The 27,072-nt window shown below is 40.3% G+C and overlaps 2 protein-coding genes and 1 non-coding gene across 4 annotated transcripts in view; 2 read left to right on the top strand and 1 right to left on the bottom strand.

Annotated features, from left to right (window-relative positions):
• RSF1 (remodeling and spacing factor 1) overlaps positions 1 to 3,148 on the bottom strand; it is a 165,359-nt gene extending 162,211 nt beyond the window's left edge. The window contains exon 1 of the mRNA XM_060160114.1: positions 2,962 to 3,148. Within this exon, the coding sequence (XP_060016097.1) occupies positions 2,962 to 3,148 (187 nt within the window). The remainder of the gene's footprint in view (positions 1 to 2,961) is intronic.
• Positions 3,149 to 3,499: 351 nt separating this feature from the next.
• AAMDC (adipogenesis associated Mth938 domain containing) overlaps positions 3,500 to 27,072 on the top strand; it is a 33,635-nt gene continuing 10,062 nt past the window's right edge. The window contains exons 1-2 of one of the 2 annotated variants that reach the window (XM_060160118.1): positions 3,500 to 3,682; positions 12,210 to 12,359. In XM_060160118.1, the coding sequence (XP_060016101.1) occupies positions 12,228 to 12,359 (132 nt within the window). In that variant the 5' untranslated portion in view covers positions 3,500 to 3,682; positions 12,210 to 12,227. The remainder of the gene's footprint in view (positions 3,683 to 12,209; positions 12,360 to 27,072) is intronic. The other variant, XM_060160119.1, reaches the window with a different exon arrangement.
• LOC132526632 (U6 spliceosomal RNA) lies at positions 6,180 to 6,286 on the top strand. Its single transcript, XR_009542623.1, has one exon. It is a non-coding gene; the product is annotated as a U6 spliceosomal RNA (small nuclear RNA).

Raw genomic sequence — 27,072 nt, forward strand, 5'->3', positions numbered from 1 at the left:
ATAAAATAGGATTATTGAAATGGCACTAAGAACTGCCTTTTAAAAATACTAAAATGTATATAGAGCAAAACTCCTTTGACTATAACAAGACTTTTCCCCAAGAGCACAACAGCTCAACATTACACTGTGCTTAAACTCCTTTCTCACTACAAGCTAAAAATTTAACATTTTCATTCCAAATGTACTTTTGTGTCTTCTACCTCACAAATATCTTTAATAAAATTTGTAATACAAGAATATTTAGGGAATTCCCTGGCGGTCCAGTGGTTAGGACTTGGCACTTTCACTACCAGGGTCCAGGTTCAATCCCTGGTTGGGGAACTAAGATCCAGCAGGCAGTGCGGCATGTCCAAAAAAAAAAAGAATATTTATAAGTACTTGGTTTATGAAAGGATTTTTGAAACATTTCATTTGATCCTCAGATATTACCTCTATTTACTCAAGAAACTGAGGTCCATAGAAATTAAGTAATTTGCCCCACAAACTACATTTTATTACACTATTCAAGAGGTTGATTCAGCTCTCCGGAGATTACCAGCAAAATATTTAGTTCAACTAAAACCAACGTCTTTTAACTCTTTCTAGTACACCACAACTCCTTCCCCAAGACTCAGTCCAAATCTTCTTAGTTGGAGCAGTATTATCAACTACTACAAGTAGGTTAACCATCACCAAAGGCCTGAAAATCTTTTCCCTGCACAGTACCAGCATTTCACCTGCAGAGACTTTTCACTTGCCAAGGATCTTGAACTGCGTAACATTAATTATTATTCTTAGATCACCTTATGACAAGATCTATTATTATAGCTGAAACTATACCAACACTAATGCATGGCTGAACCCACTGGTATAATCTCTCAACTCGTATTACTTCTCATTTTTTACTTAGCTAGTCGCCCATTGTTCAATCCTAGATAGAAAAGTAACATGAAGTATTAGACTGACTCTGATATTTTTTCTTGTTACTAACAGAAGCCAAATGCAGTGGCCAAAAACTTAAAAGGAATGGAGAAGCAAGCAATCTTATATACCACCCAAAATATAATGCCAGGACAGAAAATTTATGCCTGCATTCCAACTTGGTCCAAATACATTCCAAAAACAATTTACCAGCAATCCCTTTCCTCAAATTCCCACATTTCTCTCTTATAGATACATTACCATCATTTCCCAAGGTATCCTAAAAGTAACTTATAAGGCACTCTCCTTCATAATGACCACTCTCCTTCATAATGATCATTTCCGTAAAAGAAATGTAAATACAAGTTGATAGCCATCAAATTGCAATTGAAATTACTATATTGGGGAGTTTAACTTTTCAAGAAATCTGCAGAAGTCTTTATATAATATAATCTTTTATTTGCCAGAATTTATGAATGGTAGAGGAGATCTGGGCAGGTAAGAAGAGATATATGCCTGTATCATAACTGCTGTATTAATTTGAGTCTTTGGTAGCCATAATATAATTTTCTCTATAGGTAATATTTTGAACAACTTCACACTTGGGCTCTTCCTAGCTATGTAAATATATTCTGTTAACAGAAACTTCTTCATTTCCATGGAGAATTAAAGAGCAGTCCTGATTTCTTGTAAAGGAAATAGCTATCTGTTTTGCACAATACCCAGTCCACCGTGGCCACCTAATACGGACGAAAAGGGGGAAAAAAAAGACCTATTTGGAAACGTTTCTTCTCCAGCCAAGGGCTGTTCCCAGATAAAGGCAATGCTCAGAGTACAACAAAAAAACCCTTCTCTGAAAAAAGAAATGTGCCAGAAAGCAGAGGCATGGATCGGGAATAAATAGGGAGGGAGTGAGTGTATGCGCTCAATGAGGGCTGGAGGCAGCAGGCGCAGCGCGGAGATGCTCCAGCGAAAAGAACCACCAGCCGCCGCCGCCGCAGCAGCAGCAGGAAGTTTCAATGGGGCCGGGCAGAGCATGCGCCCTGAAGCCGCGCGGTGGCCTTATGTGGAAGGAGCACCACTTGCGAACACCAATAATAGACCGGCGGCACCAGAGAGAGAAACATGAGCAACAAGCACCTTCTTCAACTGTTTCCCCTCCGTCTGAGCCCCTCCTCCACCCTACATACTAACCACCCCACCCTACCCTGCAAATGGGAGGGCGACTTCTTCTTCCCCTAAGCCTTATGCCAGGATGAAGGGGGAAGGGACTGGAAAAGTGGGGAGATGCTCTTCTATTATTTGGGGGGAGGTGGGGAGGAGGAAAACTATGGGGGAGGAGAAATTAACCCTCTACCCTCCAAAGTGGAGAAGCTGAACCGACTTCACCCCCCAAAGCGAGAATGGAGGAGGACCCCCTCCTAAGGAGGAGGAGCAAACCTCCGGACTCAGAGGAAGGAGTTTGGGGGGTTAAACCAGCCCTGGAGGGGAAAGGAAAAGAGACCAGAGCCGACTCTCTCGGGGGAGTTCCCACTAGAGGGAGGGAGAGATGAAGTGTCCGCTGCCCCCGCCCACCCAGGTGGAGGGAGAGAAAGGGGCGCCCCGAGAAGATGAGCCCAGCCTCCCCGGAGATGGTAGCGAGGATGGTGGGAGGAGGGGAGGGAGTGAGGGAGGAGTAGAGGAGAAAAGCGCAAAGCTGGCCGGAACCTGCGCTCCCCTTCCCCCGCCACCGAGAGGGAGAAGGATTGGGGGGCCCGGTCCCCGCCGCGGGATAGCAGTCCCAGGAGCAGCCGACCAGCACAATGACCCCTCCCCGCCCCCAGCCCAGACCTAGCCCGCGACGCCCCCACCTCTGCTGGGCGTCGGGCGGAGTGGCTCTATGGGGCCTCCGCCCCGCCTCCCACTGCCCAAGACCCCGGGGGCTGGGAGGAGAAGATCGGCCGGGCTGAACTGCGCCCCAGCGGGAGGACAGAGCCGCGGAGGTCCGGGGTGTCTGTGAAGAGCGGAGAGAAGGAGCATGCCAGGGCCGCTTCCCGCCGGGCGTTCGGGCCCCTAGCTTACCTTCTCCGTTGCCGACGTCCGGCGGCGGAGCTTGCAGCACCCGCTCCAGCTCGGGGAACGGCAACTCAGGCAGGTCGAGCAGCGGCCCGTAGCGCTCCAAGAAGGAGCAGACTACGGCGAAGTTGGGGCAAGAACCCGGGCAGCCCGGAGGAGCCATAGCCACCGCCGCTGCCGCCGCCGCCGCCATTTTGAACTGGAGGATGGAGGAGGAGGCGATAGGGGGGTGGGGGGAGTTGGGGTGCCGAGGAATGGCAGGGCAACCTTACAGACGACAGGAGGCGCTAGCAAGTGGGCGCCCCTGCGGATCCGAGCGTCTCAGGCACGGCGCAGCGATCCCACAATACAACGGCGGCCCGGAGCAGTCGAGAACCTAGTCAGACGTAGGAAAGAGAGGCGCCCCGTGCCTTTCGCTTTCTGCTCTCTTTCCGCCCCCCTCCCTCGCTCCTCCCACTTCGGGTTCGCCACTGCCTCGTGTGACAAGGGGAATGAAAACAAGGGCTGCGGGGCAGGGAGGCGGGCTGGAAGCTGGAGAGGCGGGAGTTTTAGGAACGGTGACCAATAGGCTTGAAGAGGGCGGAGCTGCACTCGATAACAGGCCAAAAGACTTTTTCAGGGCCGCGCGAGTCGTGGGGGGATCGCCTAGCCGGGTCCTCGGGAGCAAAGGTGAGAGGTAAAGCAGGGAGCCGTTCGAGATCGCTGCTCCTTGGAGAGAGGGCGTTGGGTAAGTTTGGGGGGGCACTCCCGGGACAGAAACTGGGGCACCAGATGGTGGGGGAAGTTGAGGAGAGTGAATAAGAAGCAACAAAAGAGCATAATAGGGGGGAAAAAAACGATTCTGAGAAAAAGGTGGAGAAGGGAAAGGTGGAGAGGTGCCCTGAATTAGGGATTGGGTTGGAACCTTTGTATGGAGAAGTCTCAGTGAAAGTCTGCTGAGGGATACTGCTAAGGTACAAGAACCGCACCTGTGCTGGAAAGCAGTGTCTGAAAACTCTGGGGGACGAGGGCCTGATGGAACGAGGCTCTGCCGGGATCACTAGTCTGCGGAGTTGGGGCCCTGCTAGGAAATCAGGGTCTAAAGGGACCAGGTTCTTCACAGGGACCAAGGTGTGAGAGGACAGGGCCCTGCTGTGGTTGCCAGCGTGTGAGGGGGAGGGGCTTTGTTGAGGCACGAAGATCTGGGGACCAGGCTCTGTAGCAGCCCAAGATCAGAGGGTGGACCAGGACTGCACTGAGAGTGGACATGGTAGGAAACTTTGTGCAAGGGCAAAAAGTTTGTTACAAGACAGGGTTCCGCTTCGTTGGGAGAAGCAATGAGCATTCTCCCACAAAGAATCTCGGAAAAACCATCAGTAATGCAAAGTAGAATGTGCGGCTTGGGATACAATGTGCATTTTGGTTAAGAGCCTGAGCTTTGGAGTTAAGCAAGACTTGATTTCTAACGGAACCGCCTCAGGACATTGCGGAAGATTTTTTATTTCTTTGAACCTCTGTAAAGTCGGGGTGATAATAGTACCTACAACATAGGATTTTACTAGATAATTCACAGTACATTGATTAGCACAATGCCCTGGCACACTGTAAATACTTTAAAAATATTAGTTGCTACTATTGAAGAAAATTCCTAAAACTTAGAGATCAGCTATTTGTAATGGATAGTTTACTACTTTGAGCCAAAAATTTCAGTGCGCATTTAAAATTTATATAGTATCTACTTACTAAAAAGAATTTCAAAGTATAATATAAACCATTTAAAATAGGACCATTTATAATTAAAGGAAAATAAAGAAATATATAGGCAAGTAATTATATTGGGAACAGAAAAAATGATTACCACAATTAAAAATTGAATTTTCTTCTGCATTTCTAGGTAAAAAAGGGAAAAACTGTAAAGTTCTATATCAGACTTATTATCTAAAGAAAGAAAGAATACTTGTTTATCAAGAGAAAAAAAATCTATATTATAAGAGGACTTTATTACCTAGAATACTGATTCTTAATCTCAAATAATATACAAACCCTTTTTGGGACTTCCCCATCAGTCCAATGGTTAAGACTCTGCCTTCCAATGCAGAAGGTGAGGGTTCGATCCCTGGTCGGGGAACTAAGATCCCACATACCAGTGGGGTGCAGCAAAAAACTTAAAAAAAAAAAATTACAAACCCTTTTTATTAATTTATTTATTTTAAATTTTTATTTATTTATTTTTGGCTGTGTTGGGTCTTTGTTGCTGTGTGCGGGCTTTCTCTAGTTGTGGCGAGCAGCGGCTACTCTTCGTTGCAGTGCGATTATGGTGGCTTCTCTTTGCTGTGGAGCACGGGCTCTAGGCATGTGGGCTTCAGTAGTTGTGGCACGCAGGCTCAGTAGTTGTGGTGCTGGGGCTTAGTTGCTCCACGGCATGTGGGGTCTTCCCAGACCAGGGCTCGAACCTGTGTCCCCTACTTTGGCAGGCAGATTCTTAACCACTGCACCACCAGGGAAGTCCCTACAAACCCTTTTTAAAAGAAAAAAATGTTCTTTTAAAATTTACAAATACTGGGAGGGGGAGGAATTTAAAATTTACAAATACTGGGAGGGGAGATTGGGATTGACACATATACACTATAGATACTATGTATAAAATAGATTACTAATGAGAACATACTGTATAGCACAGGAATTGTACTTAATGCACTGTGGTGACCTAAATGGAAAGGAAATCCAAAAAAGAGGGGATATATGTATATGTATAGCTGATTCATTTTGCTGTACAGTAGAAACTAACACAACATTGTAAAGATATGCCAATAAAAATTAATTTTATAAAAAAGAAAAATAGGGCTTCCCTGGTGGCGCAGTGGTTGAGAGTACGCCTGCCGATCAGGGGACATGGGTTTGTGCCCCGGTCCGGGAAGATCCCACATGCCGCGGAGCGGCTGGGCCCGTGAGCCATGGCCGCTGAGCCTGCGCGTCCGGAGCCTGTGCTCCGCAATGGGAGAGGCCACAGCAGTGAGAGGCCCGCATACCGCAAAATAAATAAATAAATAAAAATAAGAAAAAAAAAAAAAGAAAAATAAAATTTACAAATGCTCTTGAAAATATCAGTTTAAGAAATACTGATGTAATTAAAGTCTATACAGCAATATGAATGTACTTCATGCCATTGAACTACACACTTAAAAATGGTTAAAATGGTAAGATTTATGTTATGTATATTGTGCCACAATAGAAAAGTTTAAAAAGTGCTCGTTTCGGCAGCACATATATTAAAATTGGAATGATACAGAGAAGATTAGCATGGCCCCTGCGCAAGGATGACATGCAAATTCATGAAGCATTCCATATTTTTATGGGGATATATGTGTAGGTGTATCTGATTCACTTTGTTATAAAGCAGAAACTAACACTATTGTAAAGCAATTATACTCCAATAAAGATGTTTAAAAAAAAGTTAAAAAAAAAGAAAGAAAAGTCTCACTTTATGAAAATGTGATGAATTATCATAGCAAAAGAGAAATCTTAATTTAATGTGTAGTAAAATATGTTAAACAACACTGAAATGAAACAGAACTAAACTAAAACATATATTGTATACCAGGGAATATAGCCAATATTTTACAATATAATGGATGTAAATATAGTATAACCTTTAAAAATTGTGTTTTAAAAGTGTGAATCACTGTGTTGTACACCTGAAACTTATATAATGTTGTTCATCAACTATCCCTCAATTAAAAAAATAAATAAATAAACTGAAATATATTGGTAGAACTCTCAAACTCCCAAGTATATATATCTCTATACCTGGGGCCCCGAAGACCCCAGTTTAAGAAAAATTTGACCCAGAACTTACCAGTTTTGCAAAGATACAAAAATCTTCATAAGATCATAACTTAATTGACCTTAAATGAAAGGCAGGTACACAATATTAAATAAAATCATATCTTTGTGAATGGATTTTGATGGAAAAAAACCCTTCAAACCAAAAGAAAGATTTAGTTATATCGTTTTCTGAACACTACCCCCCTGCCTCTTTCCTTTCTCTCTCTTCGCTTTCAGCTTTTCCAGCACCTCACCTGCTCTCCCATGGGATTGTAAATATAACTTTCTAAAAAAAAGCTTTATATAATTTTTTTCTTTTCTCAGTGCTGACACTGTTACTCAAAGCGGGGACTGATAAATAAGGTTAGAGTTTCTGCTTTTGTAATCAAGATTGGCATTAGAACAAAGTCCTTGGGCATCAAAAGTTATATCCACCCAAAAGATGAGAGATGTTGTACTACAAAGCAAGGTTTAGGTCATACCTTCACTAAGTCTGTTCTTGGAAAAAAAATAAATGATAAGCACCGTCTCTTCTTGCCTTGGGCTAAGAGAATTTGTGGGTTACAAGAATTTAATCCCAATTTACATAGTTAAATAATTGCATTATATATATCAAACTAAAAGGTAAAGATAGAAAAAATAAGTAGCTTTAAAAAAAACTGTAATTGATTTATTGCTACTTCCATAAAGAAGCCTTTAAATAAGCATTAAATTACCTATACTCAGTCTTTATTTATGAATAAGAAATTTCTTAAGATAGTTCAAATTTCACATTCTCTTAGGGGAAAAGACAAAATAGTTTTGCATTCAGAATTAGTGACTAGTTTATTCAAAATACCAAAAAGAAACAAAATGCTCATCAGAAGAAGAATGGGTAAATAAATTGTGATATAGTCTTTCAACAGACTACTACTCAGACTGATACACACTTGATATATATTACAACATAGGTGAATCTCAAAAGCATTTTGAGTGAAAGAGGGAAGACACAAAAGAGTAGGTACTGTAAAATTTCATCAATATGAAGGTCTAGCTAATATATGGCAATAGAAATCAAAAGCTTCTTTTGAGCTTGGAAGGGGATTGACTAGAAAGGTGCACAAGGGAAATTTCGAGATACATTCTGTTTCATGACTAGCAAGTTTATACATTTGTGAAAACTCTTGAACTCTAAAAGATATTTCTGCATTTAATTGAATGTAATTATGCTTTGATTTTAAAATTTAATGGCTTAGCCTTCAATTTTGTCAAATTACATTGATAACAGTCTGCTGTATAATGGAATAATTTATACATATTTCTGTCTCTCCAACATATTATCTTTGCATTTGTCACACAATTTTTTTTACAGATATTGTAAGCCTGGCAAATGTATATTGAAGTGAACTGGATTCAATTGTGGAGCCAGTTTGGGAATTCCTAATTAGTAATGAGCAAATTTACTTAGGTTTGTTTAAAACTCACTTTTACAAGAAATACTTCTAGAAGTATATGGATATGTTATATGTAGTGAAAAAACTGTTAAATGTCAACAGAAGTAGGAATCTGTGGTCTTCAAAATAGTTTCATAGGAAAATATATGACAATAAAAAGAAGTAATAAACAAGATTTAATCCAGCCATTTTCTGGCTCTTTCTCTTAATGATAACTGAATTCTCTGTTGCAATAGAATTGTATTCATTGAAGAAACACTTTTAGAAGTGCCTTACCATCTTTTTTCTTAAGAGTTATGCATCAGTCTATTCTTATTTCTTAAGAGCATGGCTGAAACCAATTTCTCTGATGAAATAATTATTTTTACTGAAAGAAGAATTATGTTGGCTTTTTTGTAGAAATGTGTAAGTTGGTCCTAATATTACTATGGAAGTGCAAGGAACCCAGGATATCCTAAACGGTTTTTTAAGTGATGAACAAAGTTGAAGGTCTCACACTTCCTGGTTTCAAAAGTGACTACAAAGGTACAGTAATCAAGACTGTGTAGTACTGCCATAGGATAGCTACTATGGACCAAACTGTGCCTCCCCAAAATTCATATGTTGAAGCCCTAATCCTCAATGGGACTATATTTGGAAATAGAGCCTTTAAGGAGGTAACTAAAGTTAAATGAGGCCGTGAGGATTGGGGCTCTAATGGGACTGGTATCTTTATAAGAAAAGGAAAAGACATCAAGAGTGCTCATGAACAGAGAAAAGGCCATGTGGGGACAAAGCAAGAAAGAATCCATCTGCAAGCCAGGAACAGAGGTCTCACCAGAAACCAGCCCTGCTGGCACTTTGATCTTGGACTTCCAGTCTCCAGACCATGAGAAAATAAATTTCTGTTGTTTAAGCTACCCAGTCTTCGTTATTTTACTATGGAAACTCTAGCAGACTAGTACAGAAGTCTCTCTCAACCCTCATAACAGTTCGTTACAATTTCCTTATACCACTTTTCAAAAGTTACCTTGTAATTTTTAAAAGTCACCTTTAAAAAATTGTTAGTAATTTGCATATGTCTTCTCTCCTCTAGTGTAATATTAACTTCTCAACAAGAATCACGTTTTATAAATTTGTGTCTTCCTCCCATAGCACCAAAGATAGTGTGTTTATGTCCTTTGTTATATTACACATTTTAAAAATAGGTTAGTAGTTATTAATATTAGGGAGAAATATCACTTTGTTATTGTCTTTATTTGGAGATTAAATACAGTTTAAGGACATGTATATAGGTACCATATTAACAAGGGGTAGACTGTGATGGTTAATTTTGTGTGTCAGCTTGGCTGGGCTATAGCACTCAGTTATCCAATCAAACACTAATCTAGGTGCTGGCTATGAAGGTGTTTTGTGGACCTAGTTTACATCTACAATTAGTTGACTTTTAAATAAAGAAGATTATCCTCAATACTCTTGGAAGGCCTCATTCAATTAGTTGAAAGGCTGCAAAAGGAAAAGTGAGGTTTCCTTGAGGAAGAAGAAATAACATGTCAATACTGAAATGACAACTCTTGCCTGAGAGCAGCCTGCCAGCCTGCCCTGCACATTTTGCACTAGCCAATCCCCACAGTTGCATGAGCCACTTCTGTGAAATAAATCTGTTAATATATATAGTCTACTGGTGCTGTTTCTCTGGAGAAACCTGAATCAAGCACCTTTTAGCTATTGTACTTATCAATGCTAGAATTCCCATTTGATTCTTTTTTGAAATGTCTCTTTATTGAGATTCTATATTCATTGAGTCATTGTCATAATTTTTACACTGAAGTATAGTTTTCTTTAAATATTTATTTATTTATTTTTGGCTGCGTCAGGTCTTAGTTGCAGCACACAGCCTCTGTAGTTGTGGCATGCAGGCTCTGTAGTTGCAGCACACGGGCTTAGTTGCCCTGCGGCATGCGGGATCTTAGTTCCCTGACCAGGGATGGAACCCGCGTCCGCTGCACTGGAAGGTGGATTGTTAACCACTGGACCACCAGGGAAGTCCCTGAGGTATAGTTGATTTACAACGTTATATTAGTTTTAGGTATACAACATAGTGATTCAGTATTTTTACAAATTATACTCTACTAAAAGTTACAAGATAATGGCTATAATTTCCTGTGCTATACAATATATCCTTGTTGCGTATCTATTTTATATAGAGCATTTTGTATCTCTTAATCCCATCCCCCTAACTTGCCCGTCCCCTGTTTCATCATAATTTTGATTCTTTATGAATAGTTTCCTTTAGTTCTTTGAACATATTTAGAGTAGCTTCTTTGAAGTCTTTGCTAAATCAAATATATGGGAGTGCTCAGATACTGTTTCAGTTGATGAGTATGAGTCACATTTTTTTGTTTCTTTGCATGTCTTGTAATTTTTTATTGAAAACTGGGTATTTTAGATAATGTATTATAGAGTCTGCATTTGGATTTTCCCCCTACATTGTTGTTCTTAGTTTATTTGTTTTTGTTTAGTCACTTGCCTAAACTAAATCTGTGGATTCTGTCTCCCATGCAATGTGTGGCCACTGAAATCTGTATTAAGGGCTTTTTTTTTTTTCTCTTTTTTTTTTTTCGTCCGTGCCACATGGCTTGTGGGAACTCCCCAACCAGGGATTGAACCCTGGTCCCAGAAGTGAAAGTGCCAAGTCCTAATCACTGGACCGTAAGGGAGTTCCCCTTGTTTTTACTTTTAAGCTTGGCTTCCTAGGGGGTCTCCTCTGTGCCTATATGTCTTAGTGTACAGCCAAAGATTGTGTTCAAACACCTCAAGCCAGTAAGACTTAACCCTCTCTACTGATGGATCAGTGTCTGTGCTGGGGAGTACATTCAATGTTCAGATGTTTTCATCTCTTCCCTGGCTCTTACATTCTTCTGAGTCCATCTGAGCCCCCTCACCTCTTCACTTTGCATGTTCTATAGGCTCCATTGGCCCAGAACATTTCCATGACTTAGGCCTATTCCTGTCTTTGATGCATATGCTCACAGCCTTTGCTCCACTCTGGATAGAGAGCTTATCAAGCACCTCTTGGGAATTCCTTTTAAATCCCTGTCTACTCTGACAATCCATTGCTTGTTCCAAACAGGCTTACAATATTAAGGAAGCAGAGCCACCTGCCACCCATATTTACTTGCCACTGAAATCACCAGGTTAACTGAAAATGCTCTAAATCAAGTGAGCCTCCTCTGCCTTAGCAGCAAGACTGTTGGTTTTCATGCCCTGCCCCAATCAAGTTGAACCTCTGTGCCAACAACTGTTGTAGGGGCATGGGAGTAATCCCAGGCAAGAACAACAAAACATCTTACTGTTCTTATCTGAAATTCAGTGGTTTTCATGAATAAGCGTTTCTCAGTTTGCAATATATCTTTAATATTATTTCCAGAGTGCCAAATTTTTATTTTGACAGTTTTGTCCAGCTTTATACCTGCTTTTAGGGAAAGGATTTGTCAACTTCCTCACTCCATCATGCTGAAGTAAATCTCCACCTTTAATTTTACCTCTCAAAATATCCTGAGGGGCTTCCCTGGTGGCGCAGTGGTTAAAAGTCCCCCTGCCGATGCAAGGGACACGGGTTCGTGCCCCGGTCCGGGAGAATCCCACATGCCGCAGAGCGGCTGAGCCTGTGCGTCTGGAGCCTGTGTTCCGCAACGGGAGAGGCCGCGGCGGTGAGAGGCCCGCGTGCCACAAAAACAAAAAAAAATCCAGAGAATTCCCTCCAGCGTCTGAGAAGTAATTGTAGTATCTAGTTTCCATGGTTGGATGATTCAGGATCCCAAGAAAAACATTTCACTTTTTAGACCTCTGGAGAAGAAGTGACAACCACATAAATGAGAAAGATGCTTCTTAACTCATAGAGGACCAGGGCTTACTATATTTTGTATACAGCATTATAATTTGAAATACATTCTGTTTATAGTATAGCTCCTGTATTTTGGAGCTGTTTCAACCTTACTTTAAAACTGATTTAGTGTATTTTTCTTTTAATTTCAGAGTTCAATTAAGTTCCTTATGTCTTCCCCTGAAATTGCTTCCCTCTCATGGGGGCAAATGAAAGTACACGGCTCTACTAAAATCTATAAGGACTGCAAAGTGTGGCCAGGGGGAAGTCGGGCTTGGGATTGGAGAGAAACAGGAACTGAGGTAAGCTATTAGTGTATGGTTGACACTGCATATGGTTGACACTGCATAAGGCTGACCAAGTGATTTTCAAACTCCTAAGCCATAATGACAAAGTTCCAAGTAAAAAGTAACTATTTCTTTCATTCTCTCTCTCTCTCGATATAATACACATACCATTAAGCTCACCATTAGAGTTTTAAAGTATGCAATTCAATGGATTTTTTGTCATAACCTTGTACAATAGCTACCACTACTAACTCCAGAATATATTTATCACCCCAAAGGAAACCCCATAACCATTAGCAGTCACTACCCATTCTTCCCTCCCTCCAGCTCCTGGCAACTACTACATTCTGTTGCTATAGATGTGCCTATTCTAGATGTTTCATATAAACAAAATCATTCAGCACATACCTAGGATTGGAAATTCTGGGTCATATGGTAACTCTATGTTTCACCTTTTGAGGAACTGCCAGACTGTTTTCCAAAGTAACTGCACCATTTTACATTATAGATGTTAGAAAGGTATGATAGATCCAATTTTTCTAAATCCTTCCTCATCAACTCTTATTTGTTTTGCTTTGTTTTTATTATACCACCCTAGTTGATGTGAAATGTTATCTCATTGTGATTTGAAATTTCATTTCCCTTATATTGCAGCTCCTCAAGTATTCTCAGTGTGCCATGCCCAAAATAGGGTCTCCATTCCATGAGTGGAGGTTGGATAAAAGAAGGGAACCCCCTACCTCTCCACCACACTCACTTGGGACTAAGCTTCAGCAATAGATAGCTGCAGGCAGTATGAGAAACATTGATGTCCTGATTCTCCCAGGAAGAAAGCCTTACAGCTGGTAGCTGAGAGAAGAAATAGCCCTATGTTCTTGGCTGCAGCAGTCTGGAGTGGAGTCTCACCTCACTGAACTAGGAGGAGGGAGGCAGGCAGCAGTCTTTCTTGAAATATCACAGATTTTCACCTTTCCTACCAAATATTTATATTTTTTCTTGAATACGTATTTCTTATTTGCTGTTTCCTCTTTGAACCTTTTCCAAAGTCTTGGCATGATTGGGGTTAAAAAAAATTTTTTTTAGGTTACGTTTGTTGGTTTGTTTGTTTTAATAATTTACACTTAGGTGCAAGTAATGGAGCTCTTCATCCAGTAGTGATGGAAGTTGATCCTTCCATTCTGAAGGATAGTTTTGCTGGATATACAGTTTGTGATAGACAGTCTTTTTCTTTCAATACTTTGAAAATGTCATCCCACTTTTTTTGGCATTAACTGGTTACTAATGAGAAATCAAATGTTATTAAGATTTCTTTGGATTTGACAAGTCACTTCTCTCTTGCTGCTTTCAAAATTCTCTCTTTATATTTAACTTTTGACAATTTGACTATGATACATCTACGTGTGGATCTCTTTGAGTTTATCCTACTTGAAATGTATTGAGCTTCATAGATGTGTAGATTGTTGTTCATCATCAAATTTCGGACGTTTTCACCCATTATTTCTTCAAATATTCTTTCTGCCCCTTCTATCCCTTCTCCTCTGTGAAAACTGTTAGGGAGTATGTTGTGTGTTTTTGGGTTTTTTTTTTGGTAGGGGTTTCCGGTGTCCCACAGTTCTCTTGAGGCTCTGTTCATTGTTTTCATTCATTTTTCTATCCGTTTTCTCAGATTGGATCATCTCAATTTACCTATCTTTCAGTTTTGCTGATTCTTACCTGCCATTGTACCCCTTTAGTGAACTTTTCATTTCAATATTGTACTTTTCAGCTCCAGGATTTCCTTTAAAAACTAATTTCTATCTTTTTATTATTATTCTCTATTGGGTTAGATACTGTTCTCACACTTTCCTTTAGTTCTTTAGATATGGTTTCCTGAAACAATGACAGAAGTTTCCCTATATGCCTGAAACCAATAGGTGTTCCACTTTATGGTAAGGGGCTCTGTATGCAATTTGGGGTATGTAATCAATACTTAGCCAGACAGTTTAAAACTCTGCTTGCTCCTTGCTTATGCAGACTCTCAAGGGTACCCAGAATTGTGATCTTAGGGCCTTTTCATGTCATTCCTGAGCATGTGCACAATCCTGGACATGTGTTTGGCTTTTTCAATACCAAGGTTCATACCTGAGCTTTTCAAAGCCCCCATAAACATCTCATTTCTTATTTTTTTCATTTTAGTTTATTGGAACCTCTCATTTGCCCTGTTGTCTACTGCCTCAGGCAGCTGCACTGTTAAACAATTGTCTGCGACTGTTTTTGACAAGCTTCTCTGGGATAAAAGATGGTTTGCACTGGCAAGCTCCAAGTCAGATCAAATAAAGAGAGCCTATGAGTGGGGCCTTCCAAGGAACCACCAGACAGGTCAAATAATGACAGTTCTCTGGGAATGGGCATTTGAAGGAGCTTTAATCCATTAGGTGATTGCAAAGCTGGTGGTTTTCACTGTGATTCCAGGTTGTCGCTTTCCAAGGTGACCACAGAAGTGGGGATGGGATAGTGGGGTGTGTTAAAGTCCCCCACTGTTATTGTGTTACTGTCAATTTCTCCTCTTACGTTTGTTAACATTTGCTTTATATATTGAGGTGTTCCTATGTATTTACAATTGTTATATCTTCTTCTTCGATTGATCCTTTGATCATTATGCATATGTCCTTCTTTATCTCTTACAACAATCTTCATTTTAAAGTCTACTTTCTCTGATAAAAATATTGCTACTGTGGCTTTGTTTTGATTTCCATTTGCATGGAATATCTTCTACTGTCCCCTCGCTTTCAGTCTGTATGTGTCTCTAGATCTGAAATGAGTCTCTTGTAGGCAGCATATATACAGGTCCTGTTCTGTATCTATTCAGCCAGTGTATATCTTTTGGTTTGTGCATTTAGTTTGTTTACATTTAAGGCAATTATCAATAGGTATGTTACTATTGCCATTTTGTTAATTGTTTTGGATTTGTTATTGAGGTCTTTTTTCCCCTTTCTTCTTTTGTTCTCTTCTCTTGTAATTTGATGACTATCTTTTTTTAAAATTTATTTATTTATTTATTTATTTTTGGCTGTGTTGGGTCTTCGCTGCTGCACACAGGCTTTCTGTAGTTGCGGTGAGCAGGTGCTGCTCTTTGTTGCAGTGCACGGGCTTCTCACTGTGGTGGCTTCTCTTGTGGAGCACGGGCTCTAGGCACACAGGCTTCAGTAGTTGTGGCACGTGGGCTCAGTAGTTGTGGCTCGCAGGCTCTAGAGCGCAGGCTTGGTAGTTGTGGCGCATGGGCTTTGTTGATCTGTGGCATGTGGGATCTTCCCAGACCAGGGCTTGAACCTGTGTCCCCTGCATTGGCAGGTGGATTCTTAACCACTGCACCCCAGGGAAGTCCTTGATGACTATCTTTAGTGTTATGTTTGGATTCCTTTTTCTTTTTTGTGCATATATCTATTAGAGATTTTTGTTTACAGTGAGGCTTTTGTGTAGCAGTCTGTATATATATATATATATATATATATATATATATATATATATATATATGCTTAAGTTGCTGATCTCTTAATGTCCAATGCATTTTAGATAACCTGCATTTGTACTCTCTTTTCCTCACAATTACTTTTTATTTTTTTGGCCATGCCACACAGCATGTGGAATCTTAGTTCGCTGACTAGGGATCGAACCCACACCCCCAGCGGTGGAAGCACAGAGTCTTAACCACTGGACCACCAGGGAAGCCCCACAATTACTTTTTTTGATATTATATTTTACATCTAATTGTTTTGTGTATCCCTTAACCACTTATTGTGGTTACAAATAATTTCACTACTTTTGTCATTTAACCTCCCTACTAGCTATATGTTTGGATGATTTCCTACCTTTATTGTATGTTTGCCTTTACCAGTGAGCTTTTCCATTTCGTAATTTTCTTGTTCCTAGTTGTGGCCTTTTCTTTTCTGCCTAGAGAAGTTCCTTTAGCATTTGTCGTAAAGCTGGTTTGGTGGTGCTGAATTCTTTTAGCTTTTGCTTGTCTGTAAAGCTTTTGATTTCTCCGTCAAATCTGAACAAGAGCCTTGTTGGGTAGAGTATTATTTGATTGTAGATTTTTCCTCTTTCATCACTTTAAGTGTATTGTGCCACTCCCTTCTGGCCTGCAGGTTTTCTGCTGAAAAATCAGCTGATAGCCTTATGGGAGTTCCTTTGTATGTTATTTGTTGCTTTTCCCTTGTTGTTTTTAATATTCTCTCTATCTTTAATTTTTGTCATTTTGATTACAACATGTCTTAGTGTGTTCTTCTATGGGTTAATCCTGTACGGGACTCTGCGCTTCCTAGACTTTGGTGATTATTTCCTTTCTCAGGTTAGGGAAGGTTTCAGCTACTCTCTCTCCAAATGTTTTTTCAGGCCCTTTCTCTCTTCTTCTGGGATCCCTATAATGTGAATATTAGTGTATTTGATGTTGTCCCAGAGGTCTCTCAAACTGTCCTCGTTTCTTTTCATTTTTTTTTCTTCTTTCTGTTTGGCAGTGGTGATTTCCACTACTCTGTATTCCAGCTCACTGATCCATTCATCTGCTTCATTCAATCTACTATTGCTTCCTTCTGGTGTGTTTTTCATTTCAGTTATTGTATTTGTCAGTTCTGTTTGGTTGTTCTTTATACTTTCTAATTCCTTGTTAAAAACTTCTAATTTCTCACTCTGTGCATCCATTCTCCTCCTGAGTTCTTTGATCATCTTTACGATCATTACTCTGAACTCTTTCGTGGGTAGATTGCCTATCTCCATGTCACTTAGTTCTTTCTCTGGGGTTTTATCTTGTTCCTTCATCTGACACATATTCCTCTGTCTCCTCATCTTTTCTAAATTGCTATTTGTATTTTTATGTATGTGGTAGGTTAGTTATGTTTCTCCACCTTGGAAAAGTAGTCCTCTGTAGGAGACATCCTATGTATCCCAGGATTACACTCCCCTCTTGTCACCCAAGGGCCAGGGGCCAGCTGGTCCCAGGGTAGTGTCTAGCCTGCAGCAGGCTGCAGGACTATAGTTTTCTTAGTTCTGATGTCTGCCCACTGGTGGGTTGAGCTGGGTCTTGGCCCTCTGGTGGGCAGGGCTGTGTCTAGAAGCTGTCTAGAGGCGGCTGTGGGCTCAGGAAGTCTTTAGGCAGCCTGTCTGCTGATGGGTGGGGCTATGTTCCCATCCAGTTTGTTATTTGACCTCAGGCATCCCAGCAGTAAAGCCTACAGCCTGTTCCTTTCTGCCGGGTCTTGATGTGCCAAGGTGTGTCAGCCTCCAGGAGAGCTCATGCAGATGAATGCTCCCTGATGTTTCTGCCACCATTGTCTATGTCCCCAGGGTCTCCCCCACCCCAGGAGACCCTCCAAGACCAGCAGGTAAGTCTGGGCCAGTCTTTTATCAAATTACTGCTTTTACCCTTGGTCCCAGGGTATATGAGATTTTGTGTATGCCCTTTAAGAGTGAAGTCTCTATTTCCATCAATCCTGAGGAGCTTCTGTGTTCAAGTCCTGCCAGCCTTCAAAGCCAAGTCCTCTTCATGGTGCCAGACCCCTGGGCTGGAAGGCCTTAGTGGGGCTCAGAACTCTCACTCCTGTGTGAGAACCTCTGTAATATAATTAATCTCCAGTTTGTGGGTTGCCCACCGGGGGAGTACAGGATTTGATTATATCGTGTGTCCACCCCTCCTACCGGTCTCATTGTGGTGCCTTTGTTTTGAACTGCATGCACTCATTGTTTTGATCCAGACACCTAGTTGTTTGTTAGCTACCAACCTGGATCTTAAAGAAAGGAATATACCTTTCTTTATAAAAAGAAAGGATTGGTAAAAGAAATGAGAGGGCTGTGAGATATAGAAGGGACAGAATGAGAGCAGGCTGAGGAATAAGAAGCTATAATGCTTGGTGAACCAAATGACTCCATTGGATTGTTTCATAGAGTAAAGCTAGTGTGGTGTAAGAATAGGCAGTGGTATAGTTGAGGGTGTCGGGTGTCTGCAGAGCTCAGTTTACATTTTATTCAGTAGATAAGACATAGCCACTTCAGATACTTAAGCAGGAGATTGATTTGACTGACAAAGATTATCCAGACTATGGGTTTAAGATATATTGGAGTACCAACTTATGAGTGTGCCACACTGGAGAGATTTTTTTTCTTCAGAAATGGATTTAACGCTATATATTATATTTTTCCCATATAAGACTACATGAGTTAGTATTACCCTTAACCTCATTCTGTATTTAAGGAAACTTAATAAGCACAGAGTTTAGAGCTAGAAAGCTAGAAAAATGTGAAATCAAATAGTAAATTCAGGTCAGATTCTAACTTTCTTCCCTGTTCCTTTCTACTACATCATGATTCCTCTTATAAACTTCAACACTAAAGACTACAAAACTGTGAAGTTGCCAGTGATGATAACAGGAAAATAGGAAAAGTTTGCTGTAGGTTTAGTTTTCATCTTGTTAAGTTTCCTTTGTCAGTAGAATAAACAAGAGGAGGTGTTCTAGAACTAGTTGGAGAGAGAAGAACTAGGAAAGATGAGAGGAAAAGCTGAGCTGTTGACTAGAACTTACCTGTATAGAGGCAAAAGGAAATCAAATCAAAGCTATTAAGCCTCAGAGTCCTCACCTATAGAATGGAGATAGTAATATTACCCACCTCACAGAGTTGATCTAAGGGTTACTGTACTGTGCTAGATATGGTATAGGCACTCAATAAATTAAGCTGTTATTGTTAAGTTAGTAGTAGTGTGGGTGGATATGAAACAGCAAATATGAAAACTATTAAGAAGGTGAGAGGGTTGGATTGGGAGTTTGGGATTAGTAGATGCAAACTGGTATATACAGAATAAATAAACAACAAGGTCCTACTGTGTAGCACAGGGAACTATATTCAATATCCTGTGATAAACCATAATGGAAAAGAATATGAAAAAGTATGTATATATATGTATAATTGAGTCACTTTGCTGTACAGCAGCAATTAACACAACATTGTAATTCAGCTATACTTCAGTAAAAAATTAATTTAAGGGCTTCCCTGGTGGCGCAGTGGTTGGGAGTCTGCCTGCCGATGCAGGGAACACGGGTTCGTGCCCCGGTCCGGGAAGATCCCACATGCCACGGAGCGGCTGGGCCCGTGAGCCATGGCCACTGAGCCTGCACGTCTGGAGCCTGTGCTCCGCAATGGGAGAGGCCACAACAGTGAGAGGCCCATGTACCGCAAAAAAAAAAAAAAAAAAATTAATTTAAGAAAAGAAGGTGAAATTGGCAGGATAAGGCAGTTTATTAGATTTAGCAGGCAAAGGAGAATTCTAGCATGGGTAAATGGGTACATGGTAGTGCCATTTATTGAGATTGGGTATATGAAGAGGAGGAACAGATGTGTTTGTGTTTGGGGCAGAGGCTGGGTAGAGAAAATGATTAATTCTTTTGGAATATGTTGAGCTTGAACTTACAATAGGGCATCAAGAGATACCTAGTAGATATTTAGATTTATAGGTCCAGGCACTGTCACATTTTAACTAGATACCTTAACCAAGTTATATAGCCTGACTGTGCCTCAGTTTAACCATTTATAAAAGGAGAATAATAATGTCTGTCATGGCTTCATGTAAGAGTAATAAATGGGTTGGGAAGAATAAATTTGAAAAATGCATGCCACTTACCATCATGCAAATTCATTCTTTCTCTCACTATTTCTCAGTGTGATTCATGGATCTCTTGCATCAGAATCACCTAGAGCTTTGTTTAAAATGCATGTTCTGTATCTCCTGCACTCTTCCCAACTACTGAATCATAATCTCTTGGGGATGGGACCTGGAAAATAATATATTTCACGTGGTTGCTTTGAATACTAAATATGTTCATCTTTGTAAAGCATCTACCACAGTGCCTGTCACATAGTAGACACTTGATCTTTTTAAGTTTTTTCTTTTCTCCCTTAGTTACCTAGCACCACGCCTAGCACATAATACTGCTCTACAGTATGTTTCTCAACTATAGAAATGACTGCATTAATTCTTTTAAAAGTCTTGGACATGAAACACTCTGATTTGTACATCAAATGCTGCTTAATAGGGAATCCTTGAGGGAATTAATTGCCTGAGAGTGTTTAGGGGATTTCTTTTTACTCTAGAGTACTATAGTTGTTTATGCCATGACCTGATGGAGGTATTATCTCTAGTTATTTTTCATGCTCTAAATATATAGTAGTTATTGTTCGGCTATTCTTTTTTTGTGTTTGTTTGGGTTTTTTTTGGCTGGATCACGCAGCTTATAGGATTTTAGGTCCCCAACCAGGGATTGAACCTGGGCCCACAGCAGTGAAAGCATCAAGTCCTAACCACTGGACGGCCAGAGAATTCCCTTGTTCAGCTATTCTTTTTAACAAACTACCCAAAACTTAGTGATTTACAATAATAAGTGTTTATTGTCATGCTCATAGGTCTAGCTGGAGCAGCTCTACTCCAGGCTGCAGTTGGCAAGCTGGCTGGGTACTCCATATGTCTCTTATCCATCTTAGACCAGTGAACTAGCCAGGACCTGATCTTCTCATGGTGTTATCTGAAGCTCACAAACATAAGCCCCACTGAGCAAGTATATTTCAAGGCTTTGCTTGCCCCAGGTTCACCAACGTAAGTTCCCACATCAGTAGGGCACAGAAGTATATTCTGCCCACACTAAGAGGGCAAAAAGAGTGAATATTTGCTGAACAGTTATCCAAACTATCAGAATATTCAATCACATGTTGTACATCTGCATATGAGTTGTTCCTTTGGCAACTTAAACCAAACATATCCAAAGCTGATTTCATTTCCTTTTCCCTACCTCCCCACCCCCCACAAATATCCAGGTACTTTCTTGTGTTCTCCGTCTCCATTAATGCAATCACTATCCACCCAGTCACCTAGAAGAGAAACATCAGACAGAAGTTTTATTTCTCCAGTTTTCTCCTCCACCATATCCAACAAAGTACATTTGTCGACTTGGCCAACATAAAGCTAGTCATGTCACTGCTCTGCTTAGAAAATTTCAAAGGCTTTCCATAGACCTCAGAATTAAGCAAAAACTCCTTAGGATAGTGTTCAGGGCCATTTTTTTAAAACAATGATACAGTTCCAAATTTTTCCTTCATTCTCATCCCCTATATTTCATAATACATCTGAAGACCTAGCTATTCCATACCAAATACATATTCCCTTACAAACCTACCATGATCTTTGATTCTCTGTACCTTTGCTAAAACCACTTCCTTTTATTTATTGTTATTTATTTATTTATTTATTTGATTGCGCTGGGTCTTAGTTGTGGCAGGCGGGCTCCTTAGTTGTGGTTCACCAGCTCCTTAGTTGCAGCACGTAGGCTCCTTAGTTGCGGCAGGCGGGCTCCTTAGTTGTGGCATGAGAACTCCTAGTTGCGGCATGCATGTGGGATCTAGTTCCCTGACCAAGGATCGAACCCAGGCCCCCTGCATTGGGAGCACAGAGTCTTATCCACTGTGCCACCAGGGAAGTCCCTAAAACCATTTCCTTTACTTGAAATGACCTGCTCCCCTTGGTACCTGTTGAAATCTTATATATCCTTTAATTCCTAGCTTTTGTTTTATCTCCTCTATGAAGCACTTCCTGATAATCCTTGTGAGAATGAGCTGCTTACTCCATTCTCAGTATTCCTATAATACTTTGTGCCTCTATTTTAGCACTTAGTGCAGTTCACCTGTATTGTACTGACTGTGTATTTACGTGTTTCCCTCACTAAGTGGTGAACTCCCTAAGGGCAAGAACTATGCATTTGGCACAGTGCCCATAAAGTATGGGCTCAGTAAATGTTGGCTGCATTGAATTTTTAATTATAAATGTCATTAAAAAATTTTTTTTATACTTTGTGACATTCCTTCTGAGGTAGGTTAATGTTGTGATTCCTTTTTTATCAGTTTAAGGGTGGGAAGGGGCAGATGATATAGCGATTACAGAATGGAAATATCAAGAAAAATTACTGTCTTCAACCAGTGTCCTTGAAATAATAATTACTACTACCTACTCCCAAATCTCTACCAATCATTAAACAACTGCTGTGTGCCTGATCAAATATAGCATTTCCAGGGTCACACCACTAATAATTTTTGGAACCAAGATTTGAACCTGAGTCTTACTATAAAGCCTATACTTTTCTACTATTGCATACTGTCCTCACTCATTTCTATCTTAAAGCAATAACTATCTTATTGGAGAAGAGTTTTCTATGTGGAAACATGCATAGGTCTTTCATTTATATATCCTTTTGTTAGGCTGAAAGGGGACAAGGAGGAAGATATGACAAAAGTGTAAATTTAAAAGAAAGCCAAACCAATTAGCAGGCACCTAAAGAGAACCAAAGGAAATGTGGAAACTTTACCCCACCTATTTAAAAAAAATTTTTTATTGACATGTAGTTGATTTTAGTCCCACCTTTTAATTTTAAACAATATTAAACCTATGAAACAGTTGTATGAATATTACAATAAATAGCCACACACCCTTTCTCAAAATCTTCAAGTTGTTAATACTTTGCCACGTTGGTGTTTTCTCTCTAAACACACACACACACACACACACATTTTTCCCCAATCATTTGAGTGTAAATGGCAGATATTTTAGCATTTCTTTCCTAAGAACATAAACATTCTCCTACATAGCCACAATATCATTCTCACAAATAAGGATATGATCCTTGATACAATATTACTATTTAGTATACAGCCTATCTTCCAATTTCCCCCCAAATGCCCTCTATAACTATTGCCGATTTTGTGGGTTTATTTTTATATATAATACAGGCAATAGGTGTAAAGTATAACATAATTCTCAGAGTCTTGTCCATTTGATCAGACTAAAGGTTCTAGTACTTAGGACGCAAAAGGAAAGATAGATGAGCTGAGCTGTCCCTAACCCTTTCTGCTTTTGTGTGTGTTTGTTTTTGCTTGTGTTTTCCCATTTACCTTCTAAACGTGGTTGACCTGAAAAGCCTATTGAACCTCTCCTGCCCCTTTTTCTATTTTGAAATATTTTGAACCTATATAACAAATTGGAAAAAAATAATAAACACTTGTATACCATCAGCCTAGATTTACCAGTTTTTCATATTCTAGCACATTTACTTTATTTATCTTTCGGTGGCTTTCTCCCTCTCTCTCTCTGAATAACTATATTTGCTGAATCATTTGGAAGTAAGTACTGACATCATGATACTTAACTCTAAGTACTTCAGCCTGTATCTAATAAAACAAAGGCATTCTGCCTTACATAATCATAATGTTACACTCAAGAAATCCAACATTTATATAATATTAAATAGCATCAACTCCATAGTCAAATTATAACAATTGTTCCAATAAAATAATATCTTTTATAGCTGGCTTTCCTTTCCAACCCAAGATCCAGTCAGGTGTCATGCATTGCATTTTGTTGTCGTGTTTCTTTACTCTATCAATAGATAGATTTATTGATTGAAGTATAATTGACCTACAATACTATGCAAGTTTCAGGTGCACAACATAATGATTTGATATTTCTATACATTACAAAATGATTACCACAATAAGTCTAGTTACCATCTGCCATCATACAAAATATTTACACTGTTATTGACTATATTCCCCATGCTGCACATTTCATCCCTGTGACTCATTTCTTTTGTAACAGTTAAGTTTGTACCTCTTAATCTCCCTCACCTATTTCACGCATCTCCCCCACCACCTCCCCTCTGGCAACCACCTGTTTATTCTCTGTTTATGAGTCTAATTTCTGTTTTGTTTTACTTGTTTATTTGTTTTGTTTTTTAGATTTCACATATAAGTGAAATCATACAGTATTTGTCTTCCTCTGTCCGACTTATATCACTTAGCTTAATACCCTCTAAGTACATCCTTGTTGTCGCAAATGGCAAGATTTCATTCTTTTAGTGTTTTCATTTTCTTTGCAAAAATACACAAGTGGAATTGCTGGATTGTCTGGTACTTCTATTTTTAATATTTTGAGGGACCTCCGTACTGTTTTCCATAGTGGCTGCACCAATTTACATTCCCACCAACAGTGCACAAGGGTTCCGTTTTCTCCACATCCTCGACAACACTTGCTATTTGCTATCTTTTTGATAACAGCCATTCTGACAGATCTGAGGTGATATTGCACTGTGGTTTTTATTTCTATTTCCCTGATGTAGCTACATCAAACTAAAAAGCTTTTGCACAATGAAGGAAACTAACAACAAAATCAAAAGGCTTTGGAAGAAAATATTTGCAAACAATGTATCTAATAAGGGGTTAATATATAAAATATACAAAGAACTCATACAACTCAACACCAACAAACAAATAACCCAATTAATAATTGGGCAGAGGTCCTGAATATACATCTTTCCAAAGAAGACGTACATATATCCAACAGACACATGAAAAGATGCTAATAGCTTTCCTCCAAGAAAACACAATAAGATTTCCGTAACATTGACACGTTATGGAAAGCCTCTTAAAGAGGAACAGAATCAGACACTCACTAAGGGTAGAGAGCCTTAGTGGTTTGCCAGGAGGGATTGCAAGAAGCAGAGAGGGAGCTGGTGGCAGGGTGAGGATGCCTCAATAACAGGCTGATGCTTCAAACACAGACCTATGCGCAAGGCTGTAAGTAATCACCCACCAAGGCCTGGATCCACAGGCTGTTGCAGTTATCTTTCATGACTCTGTATGTGACACCCTGGGCCTGCAGTAAAGCACGCAACAGCCAATTGAGTTCCACTGCTCCAGCAACTCTGATGGGCTCCTGCTGTCTGCAGTCTCAATCTTCAGAGGATTATGGTTTTGCACTCTTTTATGACCTTTCACTTCATTGAGCAGTGGCCTTGTTTCCTTATACTAGAATGTGAGCTCTTACAGCCTGGGGATCACAGTGCTCCTCAAAGTAGATGCTATTCTTTGGGGGTTTTCTTAATAAATTTATTTATTTTTGGCTGTGTTGGGTCTTCGCTGCTGCGCGCGGGCTTTCTCTAGTTGCGGGGAGCGGGGGCTACTCTTCATTGCAGTGCGTGGGCTTCTCATCGCGGTGGCTTCTCATTGCAGAGCACGGGCTCTAGGCGCATGGGCTTCAGTAGTTGAGGTATGAAGGCTCAGTAGTTGTGGCTCATGGGCTCTAGAGTGCAGGCTCAGTAGTTGTGGCACACGGGCTTAGTTGCTCCACGGCATGTGGGATCTTCCCAGACCAGGGATCGAACCCGTGTCCCCTGCATTGGCAGGTGGACTCTCAACCACTGCGCCAGCAGGGAAGCCCCTATTCTTTGTTAAATGAAGGAATCATTCAGTATTTCAGATAAATGCATTTACTTAAGGCAGGTGAAGCTCTCCAGCCCTGATTTGTAATTCTGTTAAATATTTACCTTGGTCATTGTACCAGAAAAAAAAAATGTTAGTTCTTCATACCATAGCTGTTCAGCTCAGGGTGGTTCTAGGATTGATCACAGAGCTGTAGAACTAAAAAAGCATCTAATCCAATCGTTTTATCGATGCATTCTTTAAGAACCAATTATTGTAATCAAATGAAAAAATATCCCCATTTTTGTTTTGCCTTTTAAAAATGTGTAAACCTAGGGACTTCCCTGGTGGTCCAGTGGTTAAGAATCTGCCTTCCAATGCAGGGGATGCAGGTTCAAACCCTCGTCGGGGAACTAAGATCCCACATGCCACAGGGCAACTAAGCCTGCACGTGCCACGACTACTGACCCCTCACACCATAACTAGAGAGCCCACACACTGCAACCACTGAGCCCACGCACTCTGGAGCCTGCGCGCCACAATGAAAGATCCCGCATGCCACAACGAAGATCCTGCATGCCGCAACTAAGACCTGATGCAGCCAAATAAACAAATATATATTTTTTTAAATATATAAACCTAAATTACTTTAGAGATAAAGAATCTAATCTCCCCCCAATCTCTTCTGATCTTTGTGGAGAATAGGGAAAGCTGGAGGCAGAGATACTGTTCAGAGCCACCTGGCCACTAGCTCTGCATCCCCTCCCACGATGAGGAAGTACCGTTGCTGCTGATCAGTTTGGTTCACTCTTTGACGTGCAGGTGTTCTAATTTAGAACACTCTGATATTCCCTTAAGTGTAAGCTCATATAGTCTTAGTGTAAATTCCTTAAGAAGATGCTGATGAAGTTAAGTCAGAACATAAAAAGGTGTTAGTGTGAGAGACTGGCTATGTTATCAGCTCTGGAACACTCACTGAGTGAAGAGTGTCAGCAGTAGTTGTACACCCCACAGGGAATCAAGAGACATGGAGAAAGCCAGAAAAGATGGGCTGCATCTGTTCCTGCTTTGTGTAGCCACCTGGCTTCTGCTAAACTTTGTTTCCTTGGCTAAATAAATCAGGAAGTAGTGAGTAGGTATGTGTGCCTATATGTGGTCTCTTCCTGCTAATCTATAACCTGCCAATACTACAGGGTTATTTTTTAAGCTGTTTATTTTGAAATAATTTCAGACTTACAGAAAAGTTACAGGAATATTAGAATTCTCATTTTTACCCAGACCCAAATGTTAAGATTATCATATTTTCTTTATCATCCTCTTCTCCAACAGACTTTTTTCTGAACTGCTGTATTCTATCCCTTTGCTCCTAAATGCCTGTGTGTATTTTCCCAAAAAACAAGGACATTCTCTTACAACAGTGATGAAAATCAGGAAATTAACATTGATACAATACTATTATCTAATA

The sequence above is a fragment of the Lagenorhynchus albirostris genome, chromosome 9 (assembly GCF_949774975.1).
Source record: "Lagenorhynchus albirostris chromosome 9, mLagAlb1.1, whole genome shotgun sequence".
NCBI classification, from domain to species: Eukaryota; Metazoa; Chordata; class Mammalia; order Artiodactyla; family Delphinidae; genus Lagenorhynchus; species Lagenorhynchus albirostris.